Source organism: Xenopus laevis, chromosome 1L (assembly GCF_017654675.1).
Source record: "Xenopus laevis strain J_2021 chromosome 1L, Xenopus_laevis_v10.1, whole genome shotgun sequence".
NCBI lineage: Eukaryota > Metazoa > Chordata > Amphibia > Anura > Pipidae > Xenopus > Xenopus laevis.
This window is the reverse complement of record NC_054371.1, coordinates 3,029,236-3,050,971: the sequence shown is the minus strand read 5'-3', so window position 1 is coordinate 3,050,971 and position 21,736 is coordinate 3,029,236. Positions and strand designations below refer to the sequence as shown.

Sequence of the window (21,736 nt, the reverse complement as noted above, 5' to 3'; positions counted from 1 at the left end):
ATATCTTTGCGTTTCAAGTGTTGCCAGTCTGCATTGGGTTAAATAAAGAGGATACAACTTTGCCCACCAAAACCCACGCAACTGATTTGCTATGGATGCAAACAGCACTAAAAGAAACTCGGTGTAAAGGTAACTGTGTACCTCGCTTTAGGAAGGAATTACACCGGTGACTCCCATACTGCTGTTATCTTTGTATTCAGTGTTCAGAAGGTCATTTTTCAAGTATAATCAGTAAGAATCTTAAAATAAAATAGTACACATATATTTATTACACTTTTGTTCATTGTGATCTAATAGTTACAGAATAACTAACCAACTGTTTCCAACACAAATATTTTCTGAGACATTTTGAATTTTGTTTTCATTTTTATTATTTGTGGTTTGTTATTTAGCTTTTTATTCAGCACCTTTCACTTTCATCTGGTATGGTGCCTATGGATTGGGGAAAGGCTGATGTTATTCCAATATTTAAAAAGGGATTACGATCTCAGACTGGCAATTATAGGCCAGTAAGCTTGACATCTGTGGTGGGCAAATTATTTGAAGGCTTGTTAAGGGATCACATTCAAAATGTTGTCCTAATGAATGGCTGTCAAGACCGCCGGGAGCGCGAGGAGTCGCGTCCGCTCCCGGCGGCGAAGAATCCAAGATGGCGGCGCCCAGTCAACCCACGTGGGTTCCGACGCCGGCGCCGTGACGTCAGCGCGGCGCGACGGTCGCAGGCGCGCCGACGCTGGCGCAAGGGCGCCAAATTCAAATATAAAAGGACGCCTTAGACGCCAAGATGGCGCCCGAAAATAGGATCTTGTTCCTGTATTGATTCCTGGGTTCCCTGTTGCCTATTCCTGTTATCCCTGTGGATATTCCTGTTTGATCTTTTGTTGCTGACCCCCTGCCTGGACTTTGGACTTTGATTATATTCTGCCTGCCTTGTGACCTGCTGCCTGAACTCGATTACCCTTTCTGCTTAATCCCTGGATACCACGATCCTGATCCCTCCTGAGGGGCTTCCTCCTAGATCCGGACTTCTCCCCAGAGGGGGCTCCCGGCTCCCTGACATTATTTTCGGGCCATGGATCCTTCTGAGGAAGCCACACCTCACGTCGGACGAGCGCTCCGCGGACTGGCATCCCGCATGGAGGACTACGAAAACCAGCAGGTTCGCATTGGGCAAGCACTCGATGTTCTGCTAGCTCAAGTGCCTTCTACGCCCTCCGCTGCTCCACTTACTGGAGATCCCCCCATGGCGGCAGCCTCTACGAACGCAAGCTACCCGACAGGTGAGCCTCGCATTCCACCTCCCCCTCGCTTCAGTGGGGACCCACAAGCCTGCAGGGGATTTGCCACACAATGCCAAATTCAATTTGAGTTCCAACCCACACAGTTTCCAAGTGAGCGTTCCAAGGTGGGTTATGTGATGTCTCGATTAGAAGGCAAGCCACTGGAGTGGGCAACGTCTCTTTGGGAGAAGAATTCCCCGGTGACTTATGATGTTAAAGACTTTCTCCAAGCTTTTCGCACAGCCTTTGATGCTCCAGGTCGGGTTACGAACGCCCCTGCCCGTCTCTTGCAGCTCCGGCAGGGAAGCCGCAGTGTCAATGAGTACGCTATAGACTTCCGAACACTGATGGCGGAGACTTCTTGGTGTGATGACGCTTACAAGGCTGTATACTACCAAGGCCTATCCATCCGCATCAAAGATGATCTCGTCTCCAGAGAGACTCCTGACACCCTGGAAGGGTTGATCGCTCTATCCATTAAGGTGGACACTCGTCTCAGAGAGCACCAGGTGGAGAGAGAGCGCAGCAGACGATTTTCTCCCATGTTGGCCCCTCGCTTTCAAAGGCCGATTCTGCAAACACCCGCTGTTCCTGTGACCCATGTGTCGACGTCTCCCTTGGAGGAACCTATGCAAGTAGGAAAGACTCGCCTCTCCGAGCAGGAGAGACTCCGAAGACGTATGGCAGGTCTCTGTTTATACTGTGGTGGGCATTCCCATTTTGCCAACGCCTGTCCTGCCAAAGCCAAGAGTTTTGTACCCCGAGGTATGTCTCAGGTTTCTCATGTAGGGGGCATCACTCGAGGTTCTCAGGAGAAGTATCAAGAAAATTCACGCAGACTTCTCCTTCCTTTGCAGATTCACCTGGCAAGTAAGTCTGTCTTCGAAAGGGCCTTCCTCGACTCCGGAGCGGATGGCAATTTCATGGATGCCTTTTTTGCCGAACGCATGAAGATTCCTCTGCTTCCATTGTCTTCACCCCTGCGAATTACCGCCATAGATGACAAACCCCTGGAGTTTGAATTCGTCACAAAGTTCACGGCGGAACTATCTGTACAAGTTGGGGCGCTGCATCAAGAAAAACTTTCATTTTTCATCATCCCCTGTCCTTCTACTCCAGTAATATTGGGTCTTCCGTGGTTACGTCTGCATAACCCCACCATAGACTGGTCCACTGGGCAGATCTCTCGTTGGAGTTTATTTTGCCTGCAACATTGCCTTCCGCCAAAACCCCTCGAGAAGGTGAATGTCTCCTCTGCAGAATTTAAGACTTTGCCCTCCACTTACAAGGGATTTTCCGATGTATTTTGTAAAAAGTCTGCAGAGTTCCTTCCCCCACATCGCTCCTACGACTGTCCGGTTGAACTCCTGCCAGGAGCTATGCCCCCCAGAGGGCGCACCTACCCTCTCTCTCCTGCAGAGACTACCGCTATGAAGGAGTACATCCAAGAAAATCTCCAGCGGGGGTTTATCCGCCCTTCTACCTCTCCTGCAGGGGCTGGGTTCTTCTTCGTGGAGAAGAAGGACGGAGGCCTTCGGCCTTGTATAGACTATCGGGGTCTGAATAAGATCACCGTGAAAAACAGATACCCTCTGCCCCTGATTGCCGAGCTCTTTGACCAGCTGAAAGGGGCAAAGATTTTCTCCAAGTTGGATCTCCGGGGGGCCTACAACCTCATTCGCATCCGGGAGGGTGACGAATGGAAGACGGCATTCAACACTCGGGATGGGCACTATGAATATCTCGTTATGCCCTTCGGCCTATGCAATGCCCCTGCCGTCTTCCAGGAGTTTGTTAATGATGTGTTCCGAGATCTCCTAGGAAGGTTCGTAGTCGTATACTTGGACGACATCCTGATCTTTTCCAAGGACCTTGAAAGTCATCGCTCCCAGGTGAAGGAGGTACTCTCTCGTCTGAGGAAGAACTCTCTCTTCGCCAAGTTGGAGAAGTGTGTTTTCGAGGTATCCAAGATCCCCTTCCTAGGATACATTATCTCTCCAGAGGGATTTGAGATGGACCCCGTGAAAGTGTCGGCCATCCAGGAGTGGCCTCTCCCACTGAGTACCAAAGCAATCCAGAGATTCATCGGATTTGCTAATTATTATCGACAGTTCATCCGGGGGTTCTCTTCCCGCATTGCACCTATCCTGGCCCTCATCCGAAAAGGGGGTAAACCCAGCCTGTGGCCTCCATCTGCCATAGAAGCCTTTCAGTCCTTGAAAGAGGCCTTCACGTCCGCTCCTGTTCTTCGACATCCCAATCCTGCACTACCCTTCTGCATCGAAGTTGATGCTTCTGAAGTCAGAGCCGGAGCTATCCTGTCTCAGAGACACTCCACTGATGGAAAATTGCACCCCTGTGCGTTTTTCTCCAAGAAGTTCTCATCCGCAGAGCAGAACTATGATGTGGGAAATCGAGAACTCTTAGCAGTCAAGCTTGCCCTTGAAGAATGGCGTCACCTCCTGGAGGGCTCTGAAATTCCTGTCCAGATTTTCACAGATCACAAGAATCTGGAGTTTATACAGTCCCTCAAGAGGCTAAATCCCAGACAAGCCAGGTGGGCCCTTTTCTTTTCCCGTTTTAACTTTGTTCTGACTTATCGCCCAGGTTCCAAGAATCTGAAAGCCGATGCCTTGTCTCGTAGCTTCACTCCGGTGGACCGTGACCCTGAGAGGCAGGAACCAATCATTCCACCAGTCAAGATCATTGCCTCTCTGTATCCCCAATTTGCCGACCAGATTCTGGCTGGGCAGTCCTCGGCTCCTCAAGATACTCCGATTGGCATGGCCTTCGTCCCTCCAGAACTTCGCCTGGCCATCCTGCAACAAACCCACTGCTCCAGACAAGCTGGACATCCTGGTCCGGCCAAGACCCTTGAACTCTTGAGGCGCCTAGTCTGGTGGCCTGATATCCGCAAGGATGTAAAGGACTTTGTGGCTGCTTGTCATGTCTGTGCCACTTCTAAGCCTAGCCATTCCCGCCCCAGCGGGTTGTTACAGCCTTTGCCGGTTCCCTCTCGTCCGTGGACGCACCTCTCTATGGACTTTATTGTCGAACTTCCTCCCTCCGGTGGGAATACTGTGATCTGGGTTGTCATTGACCGCTTCAGCAAAATGGCCCATTTCATCCCTTTGAAGAAGTTACCCTCTGCGGTGGAATTATCCCAACTCTTTATTAAGTACATCTTCCGCCTGCATGGTTTCCCGGTGGAGATCGTCTCCGACAGAGGCACCCAGTTTACCGCCAAGTTCTGGCGTTCTCTATGTAAAGACTTGGGAATAACACTTAAATTTTCATCTGCCTACCACCCGCAGACGAATGGGGCAGCTGAACGTGTGAACCAAGCCTTAGAACAGTTCCTGAGGAACCACGTGTCTCTTTGCCAGGACGATTGGTCTGACCTCCTCCCGTGGGCGGAGTTTGCTCATAATAATGCATGTCATTCCTCCACAGGAAGGTCTCCATTTATGGTGGTGTATGGACAGCACCCTCAAGCCTTTCCTCAGGACTTCGTGTTGTCGGACGTCCCGGCTGCAGATGATCTGACAGCCCATATGCTTGCTATTTGGGCTGCAACCAAGTCTAATCTGGAGAAGTGTGCTCTAGTCCACAAGACTTTCGCGGATCGCCGTAGAAGGCCCTCTCCTCCCTACAAGGTGGGTGATTTTGTCTGGCTCTCTTCCAGGAATATTCGCTTGAAGGTGCCATCTCCCAAGTTGGGTCCGAAGTTCCTGGGTCCGTTCCCCATCTTGGAGATAATTAATCCTGTAGCCATCAGACTTCAACTCCCACCAGAGATGAGAATCCCCAACGTGTTCCACGTCTCCCTGGTGAAGCCCACCGTCTCCAACCGTTTCTCTGGTGTCCAATCCCCTCCTCCTGCTGTCTCTGTGGAGGGTCAACAAGAATTCGAGGTGGAGAGAATCCTTGATTCCCGAATCTCCAGAGGGTCCCTTCAGTACCTCATCCATTGGAAGGGCTTTGGCCCCGAAGAATGCTCTTGGGAGGGACATCGTGATGTGCATGCTCCTCGGTTGGTAAGAGACTTCCACTCCAAGTTTCCCCAGAAACCAAGTCCCGGTGGTCCTGAGGCCCCCCGTGAGGGGGGGGGTACTGTCAAGACCGCCGGGAGCGCGAGGAGTCGCGTCCGCTCCCGGCGGCGAAGAATCCAAGATGGCGGCGCCCAGTCAACCCACGTGGGTTCCGACGCCGGCGCCGTGACGTCAGCGCGGCGCGACGGTCGCAGGCGCGCCGACGCTGGCGCAAGGGCGCCAAATTCAAATATAAAAGGACGCCTTAGACGCCAAGATGGCGCCCGAAAATAGGATCTTGTTCCTGTATTGATTCCTGGGTTCCCTGTTGCCTATTCCTGTTATCCCTGTGGATATTCCTGTTTGATCTTTTGTTGCTGACCCCCTGCCTGGACTTTGGACTTTGATTATATTCTGCCTGCCTTGTGACCTGCTGCCTGAACTCGATTACCCTTTCTGCTTAATCCCTGGATACCACGATCCTGATCCCTCCTGAGGGGCTTCCTCCTAGATCCGGACTTCTCCCCAGAGGGGGCTCCCGGCTCCCTGACAATGGCATTATGAGCAACAATCAGCATGGCTTTATGAAGGATAGGTCATGTCAAACGAATTTGATTGCTTTTTATGATGTGGTAAGTAAGATTCTGGACAGTGGGGGGGGGGGCAGTAGATGTGATCTATTTGGATTTTGCCAAAGCGTTTGATACTGTGCCCCACAAACGACTGCTTTCTAAACTAAGGTCTGTTGGGCTTAATGAAGTCGTTTGCACATGGATACGAAACTGGCTACAGGATCGGGTACAGAGGGTGGTTGTTAATGGGACATTCTCTACTTGGAGTAAGGGTCTTAGTGGGGTCCCCCAGGGCTCAGTATTGGGGCCACTTTTATTTAACTTTTTTACTATCCTTTTCTTTTTTCTCTCAAATCATTGATACCAGTAATCCACGCCTTCGACTCTTTATGAGGTAATAACATTATAAAATGAAAAGATTGCCTTCCTTCTTTGTTTTTTTCCTTAATAAATCTGCCCCTTACTGTCATTAGAATTTGCTTATAAATACATATTTGATTTCTCAATTCATGTTTTGCTTTTCAGTGACAAAACAATTCATAGTAAAATCTCAGGTCTTATAAAAATGCATTTTGTTAGTTATTAGTGGGACAGAAGGTATTTCAGCCTTTATCAGGGGTCTCTTTCTATTGTCATACAGTTTCTCTGTCAATATTACAGTTTCAATGACATTTTATCTATACAATGGGCAGTGATGAGAAATGTATTTGCTAAAATCACTTGCATTTGAATTTGAATGAAAAAGGTTTTTTTTACAACATTAACCCTCTCTAAATAAAAGTAAGGTTTAAAACTCATCAATAAGCTTTTTTTTTGTTGTAGAATTGTCACGGCTTTACAGGAATAAGTGAATGAATAAGACAAAGCCACCGCTGTCCCTCTGGGAGAATCTGCTGAGCAGTTATTTTCTGAACAGAAAGTTTTCTGATCAGTTATGAGAGCGAGTCTGTAATTATTAACTTGGATATAGACCCCCCCAGGGACTCACCTACTTGATACTGAGGCACCTGAGGGAGGGGTCGGAACAATGTTATTCACGGTGTTGTTTCATATAATTATACAGAGTCACTAAGGATTCCTTGTAGTTACAGAAAAGTCTGAACTTTAGGAAAAACTCTTTTAACTCTTCCAGCAACTGAATGAAACTAATGGATACTGGAAATTCTGAGATTCCTGTGAAGAGAGGAAATATCCCCCCAATGTTACACTTAAATGCACAAATACCATGAGATTTATCATCAGAGTGAAACCTTTGATATGTTGTGTAGGAGTGTACCAGAGCTTCTGGCTATTTCCCATGCACTTCCCAACTAATCACCAATTCCACATCATCTGTTTCCCTTAGCAGGGCTGCCATATTGTTTATTCTTCAGCCACAACATGGGAAATATACCCCTAATTCTATTCTCTATACCCCTAATTCTATTCTCTATACCCCTAATTCTATTGTCTTTACCCCTAATTCACTATGACAAGTCACCCCAGAATCTGCTCCCCATGTCTCATTTCAGTTCACACTAGGATGTCACACTTGGGGGTCACTGCATATGGAGTTGATTTTTAGGCCAAAAAATGCCCAGGTTGGGGCCAACATCTGCCCAGGTCCCCAATGACAGACAGATCATGTCAGTGAGTGTGAGTGGAGGTTAAGTGCCTTATCAACAACTGAATCATGTCTAACGCTCACATTTATCCAACTCTCTATTCTTTCTCTACTTTATATTACTCTCAGAAATAGCCAAAAACTATTGTAGATCCAGCAAATTGTCCTATTTATGCCACAAACCCTCTAGTCCAGACCTCACAATTCTCCCATGATTCTTCACTTCTTGTTCTTTCTCTAAGTAGGGGAAATAAAGAATCATATCCCGAATATTTGGAGCTTGACAGACACCCCTTTTTATTCATTAATAGTGATGGGTGAGTTTCTCCCGTTTTGCTTTGCTGAAAAATTTGTGAATTTCACATCAAAAACACAAATGTTGATGTCTACATCAATTAGCGTCAATTTTGATGCCAGAGTTAAAGTCCGAATAGTGTTGAAGAGCAATGGTCTTGGCGCGTGCAACTTTTCCAGGGCTCATCCAAAATTATTTGATGCCGCAGAATTTTTGCAAATTTATTCACTGGCAGCAAACCACTGAAATTCAATGCAAATTTGAGCCTGGCAAATTTATTCACCCATCACTATTCTTTCAAAGTGTATTCATTGCAGGTCAACACTTTTATAGTTGGGTTCAATAGACACCACCCATCTTACGGAAAACTGGGGGGGGACTAAATCCACTAGAAGGAGGAAACCCCAAATACCTACAGAAGAAAAAAAAATGTCTGATTAACCTTCTTTTAACAGCCGCTCCATTGCTCACCTAAAGGAATGTCCTGCATCACTGCAGCAAAGCCAGTTGCCCCATTCTCTACAGAGCTTGCTCATTAATCAGATACATTAATTATAATTAATACATTATCTTTATTCTCATGAAACATGAGGTTTAACTGGACTTTGACCTGCAAAAATGTCAAATGCCAAAAAAATATAATAAAATAAATTGGCAAACAGTACTTATTATTTATTAATATAATGTGTTGTCAAAAGTTGTGGTAAAAAGTAAATAATCAAAAACAACTAAAACCACATGCCCACGTGTATAACCCACAGCCCTGTGCCACCAGTGGCTCTTATGCGATTACAAACAGGCGTCTCGATACCGTTGAACAATCTCAAACACCCCCCACATTTACATTTATGAAAACATGAGCAAAAAGGTGCAAGTAAATATCCTCACACCCTATATAATAAAGATGAAGTGTCTCTGCGTCCAGTCCCTGTGTCCGTGGGATTGCGCTACTGCGCATGTGCCCCACGGACCGTCTCTGGCGAATTATTTTTAGACTAGAACAATTCTGTTTTTATAAATGTTTGACTACATATGTTCTAGCGCCCATTAATTTAACGGGCTTAATGTCTAGTAATAATAATAACAATCATTTGGATCATGTTTTGGTAAATGTAAATGAGAATGATATTGATGTCCATTTTAGCATGTGTGTACTTGTGGATGTATTAACAAATGACTCCTTGTGTGTATGGGACAGAGCTTCATTTTTCCACACAATACCATGTTATGGGCAATTTTCATAGGAACACATAGGGCAGTGGCCAATATTAAATGAATTAAAGTCAGTCCTGATAGTAACAGTGACAGCCCTTCATTGCATCTGTCTGACCTGTTTTGCTTTGTCGATAATTTACAAAACAGCAAACAAGTCACCAAAGACATTGAAGTCAACGGGAGGTTTTTTGATCAACATTCTTCAAACCACCTGCCTTTTTTCTACTGTACATTACAGTCTATGGGCATTTTTTTCTGGTTAAACACAGCAAAACATTCCACTCATTCCTACATCTAATTATTCTGAATAAATAGTGCCAAATTGCAAATGAAACTGTATATATAGACAATTGCAACTTCCAAAGGGGTGTCCTTACGCTCTGCCTTTAACCAATTCACGCCCAATCAATCCTTATCCAGGGCACCGCTATCCCTAAAGTAATCTCAAATCCAACGATTAAGGAGAGCACTTCAAGCAAATCTGCTGTGATTCAATTTATTTGTGGACAACAATTCACACAACCTGTTTTGGGCCTTTCGTGCCCTTTCTCAAGTGTGTTTAGTGTATAGACAATTGGTTGTGATCGGTTACAGTTAGACATTTTCCCAAACTTTGATTTTTGCCCAATGAAAGATTATATTGTGACACACCACTCTCCTGCGCATGCACTTTTTGGGGTGATTATTATCATTTGGTAGGCAGGTAAGTGTAGGATTTTGAGCTTAGAGACAGGGACACCAGGGCTTCAGACAAAACACACGTTTATTAGGCACTGGACATTTCCAACAAAAGGCAACAAAAACACAGCTCTGCAAATTCAATTTAAAACATTCAGAGTTTTCCCCCTTTCACCATCCAAGGGAATATCTCACCCCCTGGATCATCAGATCATTTGGGCTTCTCACTCAGCCCTGCTGGCTTCCCCTACTGGGACTCAGACTCACCAGCCTCTGCAAAACTCTTGTTGGCAGTAAGACCCCCGTCTTCCAGACACTGTCTCTCCCAGCAACACCCACTTCTCTCCACTCTAGGAGCCTTGAGGTGTAATAACACAGACCTTTTACATTCCTAGCTGGCTCCTCTCCCAACTGCCACTTAATTACTTGACTGAGAGGAAATATTAAACCTAACTAAACCTACCTATGCTGGGTATCACTCTACAACACATATCATGCAGCTTAAATGCACTCAGGGCACTTTCCTCCAAGACAGCGGTGTTTCCCAAACACACTGTCACAATATAATAGTAACTGTTATACAGCAATTACATTTACTTAATATTATAAACCAAGTAGGAAGAGTAGAATTATATTTTCTTGTATTATTTAAAAAAAAAGGTTTTGAGTGGACTTCTCCTATTATCTTAAATACACAAGTTTTTTTTATTCAGGATTGCCACCTGTCCTGATTTTACCTGAACCACCTGGTCTTCATAAGGTTTGTCTGTAATGATGAGCAACATTTTTGTCAGTTTGGATTTGCGGTGAAATTCTGCATTTTGCCATCTGTGATTTTTTTTGTAAAACTGTGACAAAAATTAGCCGCAGAAAATTTTCCACAACAAAAAAGTGGCCATAAGAACAGAACACCCACTGAGTTTAATTAATTTGGACAAACAAGTCACAGAGACACAAAAAAAAGTTCCCATACGAAAAAACTTCTGCTTCACACGTAGTAACCACAAATCTGTTGCTGTTCCATGTTATGCAGAGTCTCTTTACTTACTATGTATTTACACTGCTTGACTTGGTCTTCAGAGTCCAACCTCTTTTATACAAGACCAGCACCTCCCCATTTGGTTCCTCAGTCTCTGCATTTCACTGCCTGCTCATACTTTTTGTATACTCTTGCCACAAGAGTTTTAGGTGAACTTTGCCTTCATCCCAACACTGACTCAGTGTGGCAAATTCATCCTGAAAACCCTTCCAGTTGGTTCATGTTTCCTGGACTTACTTTGTGAATCTCTCATTCTAAAATAAGTTATTAACGTGCCAATAGGCAGCTTTGGGCAGAGATATCACATCTGCCACTATCACAGGTGCACAGTTGTGGTCTGAGAATGGCACCAACCCAACAGCACTGGACATGAGATGGCTCTATATACTTAGCCTGTGAATAGGGGACACAAAACAATCTCACACCATGACAAAGGTGCAGGTATCCTTCTCTGGGTGCTGCTCTCTCCAGATGGCAACCAAAAAAAGTAGACAATACATTCCTGCACGGCTGACTCTGATTAGTACCTTTTCTGGGGCACATTTAAGTCCTGAACAGTGAGTCTCCATCAGGGTCAGACTGGGCTGGTGGGACACTGATTAAAAAACTAGTAGGTCCCACCAGCCCAGACTTGCTCCACACAGACAGAAGTCATCTTTCCTGCACTACTGACCACCCTGTGTACAGGCACAGGGGGGCATGGGGGCCCTCATGTGGCAGTCCCGGTGAGCCCAGACCCCCCCAGAGTCAGATGCTGGTCTCCATGTTGGTTGAAAAACTGGTCAAAGAGTCCTCTTTGGTCCATTAGTTACAGCATATACATTTATCAGATGTTATGTGCTATTTGACTCCCAGATACCTGGAGTTTGGGCACAAATATTTGGGGAAATTGAAAACTCCTCTACTTGCATTGCCTACCCAAAACTGGACTATGGGCCTTGTTGGGAAAAAAATACTGATACTTATTTCAGGCACTAAAATTAGTCACCCTATGAATTCCTTTGGTGGAGGTGGGGGTCCTTCTAGTGGTGGCAGAAACTACATCACGAGCATGCACATTGCCCTATAACATCACATCTGCCAATGTCACACAGGTGGTAAAGAAATAATAAATAATCAGTAAGGGAAACAGACTACCAATGAAGGGTAAGAGTCTATATAAAGGGACACAAAAAATAATATAAAATTATAATGGCACTCCCCAAATTCATGCCCTAATATGACAAGACTGACCTAAGCCAGCTGTGTGCATGAGGATTTAATGTGGTCCCTATAATGTCATATCAAACTGTGTTCACATAATGCCAAGGCCCTGCTGCCAGAGGCTAAAGGGTTAACATCAGTTAGGAACATAAGATAGAATTGTAGTTACAGAACTGCACATACGCACCCTGGCTATACATTAATAACAATAGACCACAAAGCTTGAAAACTGTTGGGCACAAGAAACTGTTACTTGTGCAATGTTTTCCAGTAATACCTACACCTGCTCACATGTAAGTACTTTCTTGACCATGTCTGGCAATTCCATATACATCTTCCTTATAGTGAATACTCTGTGAAATGTCTATAAACTTGGTCAAATGGGCGTGACGTGTGAAGCTCTACATGCCATACTAAGTGTGACATTGTGAGAAGGTTCCAAAGATTCCAATGTTTTGTCTAATAAACTGATAAACAGTTATTCTGAAGAAACGTCCTTGTCTTGGAGTCTTGTAAAAATTAAGGTTCTGGTAAGCAAATTTCCAGCAGTGGGTGCTCAAAAGTCCGATGCCTAGGGCAGCACTTTTTATAGACAAAGTGTATTTGTACATGTAGATGTACATTGACCAAAAAGATCTTGGGATCCCAGACACCTGCAGTCTTGGAATTGTTGCAAATATTCTGGGAGTTTCCCCATACACAGTGGTTTTGGCCACAGACCTTGGACTTCACAAACACAAGATTTGCCTTGTCCACTCCATTGTTGTGTTTGCTGGGGCATACATACCCATTGGTTCTCAAGCACAAACAAAGGCTGTCCCTCATTCAACTGCTGTATTATACAAAAAGGCATCTCTGCTGATGATATTATTCTCTACTGACAGACCCAAACTCATCTCTTCTTAAACATATTGGTGAATGTGAAAACTTTCCATTTATAAATTAAATAAAAACACCACAAGCTATAGGAATCAATCTCTCCCAAAAACTGACCACAATTCTCAAACAAAGATGTAACTTTGAGTGAAGGAAAGAGTCTATTAAATACTCAGTGGTTTTTATTTATGTATTTTTTTATTAACTTTATTTTTTAATTTTTCTCCAAGCAGTTATATGATACATCATGGAAATCAGATTCATAGACATCATATTGTGTAGCAATTTCTTATATTAATAATAGCCCCACGTGCTACATAAAATATTAGAACCAAAATGTTTTCTACTCTAACTATTTAGATCAGCTGCATTACAAGCAGAAGTTTCTGTACTTTGAGTATTTTGATACTATGAAGATTTGTTTCCAAGTAAATGGGATCTTGTATTTATTTGAGGATTAAATAGAATTGTGTAACATTTTGGCAGGAAAACACAACCTAAAAGTCCAGCACTTGAAGTGAGTATGGCAAATATCTCCACACACACAGTGTTTTTGCCTTTGGTGCTCAGATAGGCCGGGATCATTGTGATCCAAACACTGCAGAAGAGCAACATGCTGAAAGTGATGTACTTGGCCTCATTAAAACTGTCCGGTAATGTCCGAGCTAAAAATGCTAAAACAAAACTAACAGCTGCCAGAAGCCCCATATACCCAATAACTGAGTAAAAGCCAATAGCTGAGCCCTCATTGCACTGAATGATGATGGTTCCAGGGTAAGTGTGAAGGTCCAGTTCCTGAAAGGGAGGAGAAATGGCCAACCAAGTCATGCAGATTATTATTTGAATGGATGAGCAGATCAAGACGACAGAATTGGACAGTTTGACTCCCACCCATTTTCTCCATGAGCTCCCTGGCTTGGTGGCTTTGAAAGCAACACAAACCATGATAGTCTTGGCCAGGAGAGAAGAGACAGCTATGGAGAAGGTGATTCCAAAAGTGATGATGCGCAGCATGCAGGTTATATCCACAGGGCGACCGAGGAACAGAAACACACTGAGGAAGCTCAGCTTGATGGAGACAAGGAGGAGGAAGCTCAGGTTCCTGTTGTTGGCTCTCACAATGGGGGTGTCCCAGTAGTAAATGAAAACTCCCAATATCATCACTGTTATAAGGAGTAAAAAGACTGAAATTGCTGAAAATACCACAGGAATGGTATCATTTGTATATGACAGAAAGTCTTCTATTTTTGCAATACACTGGTTCTTCTTCTCATTGGGCCATTCATTGTATGGGCATCTGATGCAGTTTTCACTGTCTGTAACAATAACAAATAAACACTAATGATTGGCCTATCTGTCCCACTTTGCTTCTCTGAAAAATTTGCGAAACAGTGGAAAAAATTTCAAAACCCATAAATGTCAATGGGCATCAAAATTATTTTGGCGCATGACAATTTTGATGCGATCAACAATTTTTAGATGCATGACTATTTTATCATAAAGTCAGTGAGCGTCCAAATAATTTTGACATACGCCATATTTTTTTTTTTTTTTTTTTGCTGGTGCAAATTTTTCGCTGTCGAATTTTCGACGTAGATTCACAAAAACATTTGTGGGTGGCAGAAAATCACCGCAAATCCAAGACTGGTGAATTTATTTTCCCATCACTAATAAACACAAAAAACATTTTACTCTTGAATTAGAAATGATACAACAATGTAATGAAAACTGATATTATAACCACTTAAAGGGGAGTTGACACCCTAAAAAATAATTCCAAATCCTATTTTATCACGATAGTCAAGCAATATTCAATTTAATTAAACTGTAAAAATTAAATCTTGTTTCCTTCCGTCTGGGAATTAATAATTATAACAAGCAGGTAGGAGCCAATTTGTGGACACTTATTAAGACAAACCTTGTATCATCTCAAAATCTTGTTTGTGCACCAGAACAGGGGACCTGATGTCCATACCCATGCACTGGTTGGACAATTATATGGTAAAGAGAGAGGGGGGAATGTGGAGATTCATCTAGTAAGTGTTGAATGGAAAGTAATTGCCTGCCTTGTCTCTATGCCTAAGACATAGAGGAGGGGAAGGCAATATTTGATACAGAAATCCACTAGGCAGTCAGCAGACAAACATATTTAGGTTCCGTGAGGAAAAAATCCACATTGCCATTAAATCCCACACAAATCGTAAACCTTTAGATTCTGATGTATTCTCTTTATTATATTATAAAAAATAGAAAATGATTCAAAATATACTTTGAGGTTTTGCAAAGGAAACTATAAAAGCTAGGCTAATTATAATATCAACTAGATCAGGATGAGACCTGTTGTGAAGCCGTGTTCCGAAGCAGAAAGATTATACAGTTGTCTCCAACATACTTGATCAAGAGGGGTTTGAAAATATTTATAAGGTGATACATTTAATAGACAAAGCCATATATCTAATATTCCATCTGTGATCTTACCCTGTGATTATAATAAGGCTTTTTATGCCAATGGATTGAATTACTTATTATTTATACTAGAAAAATATCAATTACCACCACCCATTATACAGTATGTCTATGATCTGTTCAAGAAGCCAAGTTTTATAGTTGGGCATCTAGGATGTGATTTCCCCTTAATTCATATGAAAAGAGGAATTCTCCAGGGATACCTGGTAACTATTTTACTAGCTATTGAACTATTAACATGTCGTTTAATATTTCTTACTAGTGATGGAGGAATCTGACCCAATTTGCTTCATTAAGAATTCATGAAACAGGAAAACATTTGCCAAATGTTCGAAGTCTATGGGCAACAAGATGCAACAATTTTTTCACCCATTGGAATCTATGGGCATCTTTTTTCTTCAGAACCTGCTTAAAAATTCAGCGCCGCATCATTATTTCTGACCTATATACTCATGGAGTTCTAATATTCATTACCAGACATTTAGGGGCCCATTTACTTAGCTCGAGTGAAGGAATAGAAGAAAAAATACTTCAAATTTCGAATGGTCGAACATAGCTACTTCGACCATCGAATGGGCTACTTCGACCTTCGACTTCGAATCGAACGATTTGAACTAAAAATCATTCAACTATTCGACCATTTTATAGTCGAAGTACTGTCTCTTTAAAAAGTACTTCAACCCCCTAGTTCGCCACCTAAAACCTACCAAGGCCAATGTTAGCCTATGGGGAAGGTCCTCATAGGCTTTCTAACAATTTTCTGAATAAAGGAAAATCCTTCAATCGATGGATTAAAAAAGGATTTAATTGTTCGATCGAAGATTTTTCCTTCGATCGTTCGATTGTTCGATTTTTCCTTCGATCGCTCGATCGTAGGAATTGCGGTACATCCTTCGACTTCAATATTCGAAGTTGAAGGATTTACATTCGGCAGTCGAATATCGAGGGTTAATGTCTATGGATGACACATTTATTTTCACCCATTTGAGTGTATGGGCATCTTTTTTGTGGGAAAACCTGGCAGAAATTTCACTAATCACTACTAATTCTTATTTGATATTGGGGGGGTTCAGTTAGTTATGTGTATTAAAAACACAGTCACATACATTGAATCACAGTTCCATTCAACCATTGAAACCAGTGGTTTCACAACGATTTAAACTTCCAGACTTGCCTCAATGAGGATTATGGCACCATTTTGACTGGATCACACTTTCACACACCTGTGAGTTTTAGCTAATACCAGTTTAATAAGTTCAATGGAACTGTGATTGGATGGGTGTGACTGTATTACTCTTAATGGTTTAAGTGCCAAGGAATTTCCTTACACTCTGAACTGAAGAAGTTACTTGGATGAGTGGTGAAATGTTTTTTTAAGAAAAGTCCAAGTGCTTTAGACTTAATTCTAGTAGATACTATATATCATCACCTGGATGAATGAGAATCTTCATAGACAACAGTAGTCATTAATATTGCAACACTAATATTAAAATGGCCTTTGAAAAAATGTATACCTGTTGTGTTGGAAATTTCTCCTTCAGAACACGGGGCACAATCATAACAACAAGACTGGGCTCTTGGCTTTGGCATCTTTCTGAATCCAGTTGGACATGAGTCTGAACACTGAGCTCTTGGGACCTTAAACAAGGAAAGAAACTAGTGTAATACTGAGGCTGAACTTCTCCTTGAGATATTTTCCATTTGCAACTTCCCCACACAGACAATTGTTATTATTCATTGAACTTTGCATTGTAAAAGAACTCACATACATGTAAACTATAGAATCTTTCCTCTGGCAATCTGCATATAATGAGCCATTTACTTATTAGTAGCAGCCCTGGCGCTCTGATAAAATGTCTCTCCTTTTAATAGATTTGCAGTAAGCTGTGTGTACTACACAAGTATTCACAAATGATATGGGTGTGTGAGTGTGAGCACTGTACTTGGTCATTGTGCATGAATATAACATTGATGGCTTATCTTTGTGCTCAGACTCCCCCTCTCACTCCAATGGTAATGCTCTGGATCTCATATTTACCAGACTCTGTTCAACCTCCAATTTTACGAACTCCCCATTTCCCCTCTCTGATCACAATATGCTCACATTTCAACTCTCACTAACTCCCTCCTCACCCCCTGCTATTCCCCAAACACGTACTTACCGTGACTTGCAAGCTGTAGACGTGTCACATCTCTCTTCTTCCTTTGACTCTCTTCACTCTAATATCTCAGCCATCTCATGTCCTAATGTGGCTACCTCTGTCTACTATAGTACTCTCACCACTGCCCTAAATGAGCTGCTCCTATAAAAACTAAACGTTCTCGACCCAAACCACTTCAACCTTGGCATACTGCTCATACAAAAGCGCTCCAAAGACACTCACGTGCACTTGAGCGTCGCTGGCGCAAATCCCGTTCAGAATCAGACTTTTGGAGCTACAAATCTGCCCTGCGCTCCTTTAACACCAGCCTCTTCCAAGCCAAACAAACTTACTTTACTTCACTCATTAACTCCCTTTCTAAAAAACCAGCACAACTTTTCTCCACCTTTAACACTCTCCTTTCCCCTTCTCCACCCCCTCCATGCACATCTGTCTCTGCTCAAGATATTGCTGAGCACTTCAAAAACAAAATTGACACTATCAGAAGGGACATTACACTACTCAACCCCCCTAGACTTCCACCACCCTCCCTCCACACTCCCCAGTCCCTCCTGTGCTCATTCACCCCTGTCACTGATGAGGAAGTCTCAAAGCTTCTGGCCTCTTCTCACCTTACCACCTGCCCGCTTGATCCAATTCCCTCAAAACTTCTCCGCAATACCAATCCTTGTCTAATCAAAGCCTTAACTCACCTATTTAATCTTTCCCTCTCAACTGGACTGTTTCCTTCTCAACTAAAACATGCTCTTGTCACCCCCATTCTGAAAAAACCCTCTCTTGATCCCTCCAATCTTGACAACCTCCGACCTATCTCTCTGCTACCTTTCATCTCTAAACTACTTGAGCGCCTAGTCTACAACCGACTTACCTCATACCTCTCTGACAATAACCTGCTGGACTCCCTACAATCTGGTTTTAAGCCACAACACTCCACGGAAACTGCCCTGACTCGACTAACTAATGACCTTTTAACCGCTAAAGCCAACAATCATTTCTCACTACTAATACTGCTTGACCTCTCAGCCGCATTTGACACTGTAGATCACCCTCTCCTCCTCCAGTCCCTCCAGTCGCTTGGCCTTCGTGACAAAGCCCTGTCCTGGTTCTCTTCTTACATCACCAATCGTTCCTTCAGTGTCTCCTACAATGGAGTATCATCTTCTCCCCTACCTCTTTCTGTTGGAGTTCCTCAAGGCTCTGTCCTGGGACCATTACTATTCTCCCTTTATACTTCCTCCCTTGGCAAATTAATAAATTCATATGGTTTCCACTACCACCTCTATGCTGACGATACTCAGATCTATCTCTCATCTCCTGATCTCAACCCAGAACTCCTAACTCGCGTCTCCTCCTGCCTGTCCGCTATCTCTACCTGGATGTCGCAACGCTACCTTAAATTAAACCTCTCTAAAACTGAAATGGTTCTCTTTCCTCCAATTAACACCAGTAGCATCCCCGAAGTATCCATCATAGTTAACAATTCCACTATCACCCCCTCTCCCCAGGCCCGGTGCCTTGGGGTTATCCTAGATTCTGCCCTGTCATTCAAGCCTCATATCCAGTCACTTATTAAATCATGTCACTTCCATCTAAGGAACATATCCAAAATACGATCATTTATCACCCAAGACGCTGCCAAAATTCTTATTCACTCTCTCATCATATCGCGTCTAGACTACTGCAACTCTCTTTTAATTGGCCTCCCCCTCCAGAGACTGTCACCTCTCCAGTCTATAATGAACACTGCTGCGAGGCTCATACACCTCAGCAACCGCTCCTCCTCTGCCTCGCCATTCTGTCAATCCCTGCACTGGCTTCCGTTACCTTTCAGAATCAAATTCAAATTATTGACACTGACTTTCAAAGCACTTCACAACTCTGCTCCACGCTACATCTCTGAACTCATCTCTATATACTCACCCACTCGCTTACTACGCTCCTCTACTGACCTGCTACTCAACTCTTCTCTCATTACCTCCTCACATGCTCGCATTCAAGACTTTGGAAGGGCTGCACCCCTCCTCTGGAACGCTCTCCCACGGTCTGTCCGACTTTCTCCCAACCTTTCTGCTTTCAAAAAATCTCTGAAAACGCACTTCTTTCGAGAAGCCTACCCTCACCCTGCTTAACTACCAAACGCAACACCACATACAGTACCACATTTCTCACTCACTTACTTCGATTTTGCCCACTCCCACACCTTGTGTATTACTCCCTTCCCTTTAGACTGTATGCCTATGCATAGGGCCTTCCTCACCTCTTTGTACCTGTATTGATCGTGTTGTTTGTTACTCCTTATATTCTATATATGTAATTCATGTGATGTAGTTGTATAATCACATTTACTTTACAGTGCTACGCAATATGTTGGCGCTATATAAATACATGTTAATAATAATAATAATAATAATTGATGGTAATTTAGCCAACATAAACGTTCAGTTTGTGGAAACGAATTACCAAATATTTTTTATTCCACCAAAGTCATGGTGTAACTCGGATGCAGAGAAACACCTGTTTGAGCAGAAATATTTGCAATTTGTTATTACTCCATAATGAAAAGGTTTGTTTGTGGTTTAAGAGCCCGTGTGGTTTACTCTACATGGGCCAAACGAGCAGACAAGTTAGTAGAAGACTTAATGAACATATACGGCAAGTATAATCTCAAACTATAAACCCGTTAAAAAAAAACAACAATAATCTATTTATCAGGCTAAACACTTTCAACACATGAAATACAAAAGGTTTAATTCATAATTGTGAAGAAAGCATTTATAGTTATACAGTCGTGGAATGTTGTGACAATACTCCATATTCACTGTTTATTTTTTGGAGAAAGAAAAACAGTTAACACTTTTGTGATTAAGACATTAATGATTTCCCGTATATATATATATATATATAGTCCATCGTACAGCCGGCACTCTCGACACAAGGTTTAAGATGCCTGGGTGCAGTATCATCAATATCAAATCTCTAATGCACAGGTAAGATCCGCACTCACAGGACTTATATATATATATATATCACGGTCCAGTGAGTATCCGCACTCCAAGGCACACTGTTGTAACTTATCCAACTGGGGTGCACGGTTGGGATATATATATCAAAATGTTCAAAAGAACCAGCACTCCCATATAAATATTTTTTTCTTTTATTTCTGTTGCATCAATGTCCAACGTTTTGGTCCCTGTTAGGACCTTTCTCAAGGATGATACAAAAACCTTTGGCCAATCATAAATAGCCTTACAAATTCAAATTCTCCAATCAGGGCTTGTTATCCAAACTTTGTTATTTTGGTGATTTAACCCATTGTGACTCTCTTTACCTTAGTGTCATAAAAATATTTGTATCCCGATAGTGTTGCCATCACAAAACACTCATCTCCTGTACATCATAAATATCATAAATGCCATAAATAAGTGTATTAAAAGACAATTTCAAAACATATCGTGATAAGAACAGTGTAAAAATGATGTAAAAACGATGTGTACTTATAAAATTCATTTTGTCCACTAGATGCCACCGATGTGTTTCATTAGCTGGTGTTACAGTGCTAAGTTAAAATCCATGTGTTACAAAAGTATCCTAAAGGAAAAAAGAAACACAATTGTAACTGATTTGTATGTATAATACATAAAACATTTCCTTTCACTGTAAAAACCACTGTATGAATAAAAAAAAACTATCAAAAAAGACAATTTTTCAATTCACATTTCTAAGTCAAAAAACAACCCATGTTGACCTGTCCGTTCATACCCTTTGGTGAAACACAATTGAGTTCATAAATCCAAAAAGCCTCTTTCTTCAAGAGTGTTTTTCCTACATCTCCTCCTCTTGGATGTATTTGTACTTGCTCTATTGGCATACATGTAAAGGAGGAGGAACTGTGCTTGGCCTCTGCCCAATGCTTGGCCACCAGTTGTTGGGCTATGTCCTGCTTCTGGTCATCTTTATTCCTATTCTTGGCCCTTTCTGGGTCTAATGCTTGCCCGGTGCATTGCCTCACTGTCTTACCACAATAGAGCAAACCACATGGGCAATTAATTATGTAAATACATCGAAGCAGGACCCACACACTCTGCTATTTGTTATAATTGTGATTTATTCCACACAAAATGGCATCTTAATCCAACGTTTCGGTCTCACATGGAGATCTTTCTCAAGGATAATGTGCATTATAAATTAAAGGAAGGAAGTGGAGCTACACTTATATGGCATATCATTTTCGGATTACTACCACAAGAAAAAGACACCCAAAGGGTTTAGGATGAATAACATACCAACCATAGGAAGGAGTAATCCTGACATCTGTA

At 42.6% G+C, this 21,736-nt stretch overlaps 1 protein-coding gene across 1 annotated transcript; it reads right to left on the bottom strand.

Moving 5' to 3' along the window:
* Window positions 1-13,160: 13,160 nt before the first annotated feature.
* LOC121400947 (vomeronasal type-2 receptor 26-like) lies at window positions 13,161-16,874 on the bottom strand. Its single transcript, XM_041585286.1, has 2 exons — window positions 16,773-16,874; window positions 13,161-14,108 (listed from the first exon to the last, which is right to left on the bottom strand). The coding sequence occupies exons 1-2, from the start codon at window positions 16,846-16,848 to the stop codon at window positions 13,201-13,203; spliced, it is 984 nt and encodes a 327-aa protein (XP_041441220.1). The 5' UTR covers window positions 16,849-16,874; the 3' UTR covers window positions 13,161-13,200.
* Between the last annotated feature and the right edge of the window lie 4,862 nt (window positions 16,875-21,736).

Coding starts and splice junctions, on each gene's coding strand:
- LOC121400947 (XM_041585286.1), bottom strand. CDS start 16,848: ATGCCAAAGCCAAGAGCCCAGTCTTGTTGTTATGATTGTGCCCCGTGT. Junction 14,109..16,772: donor AGAAATTTCCAACACAACAG/GTATACATTTTT, acceptor TTATTGTTACAG/ACAGTGAAAACTGCATCAGA.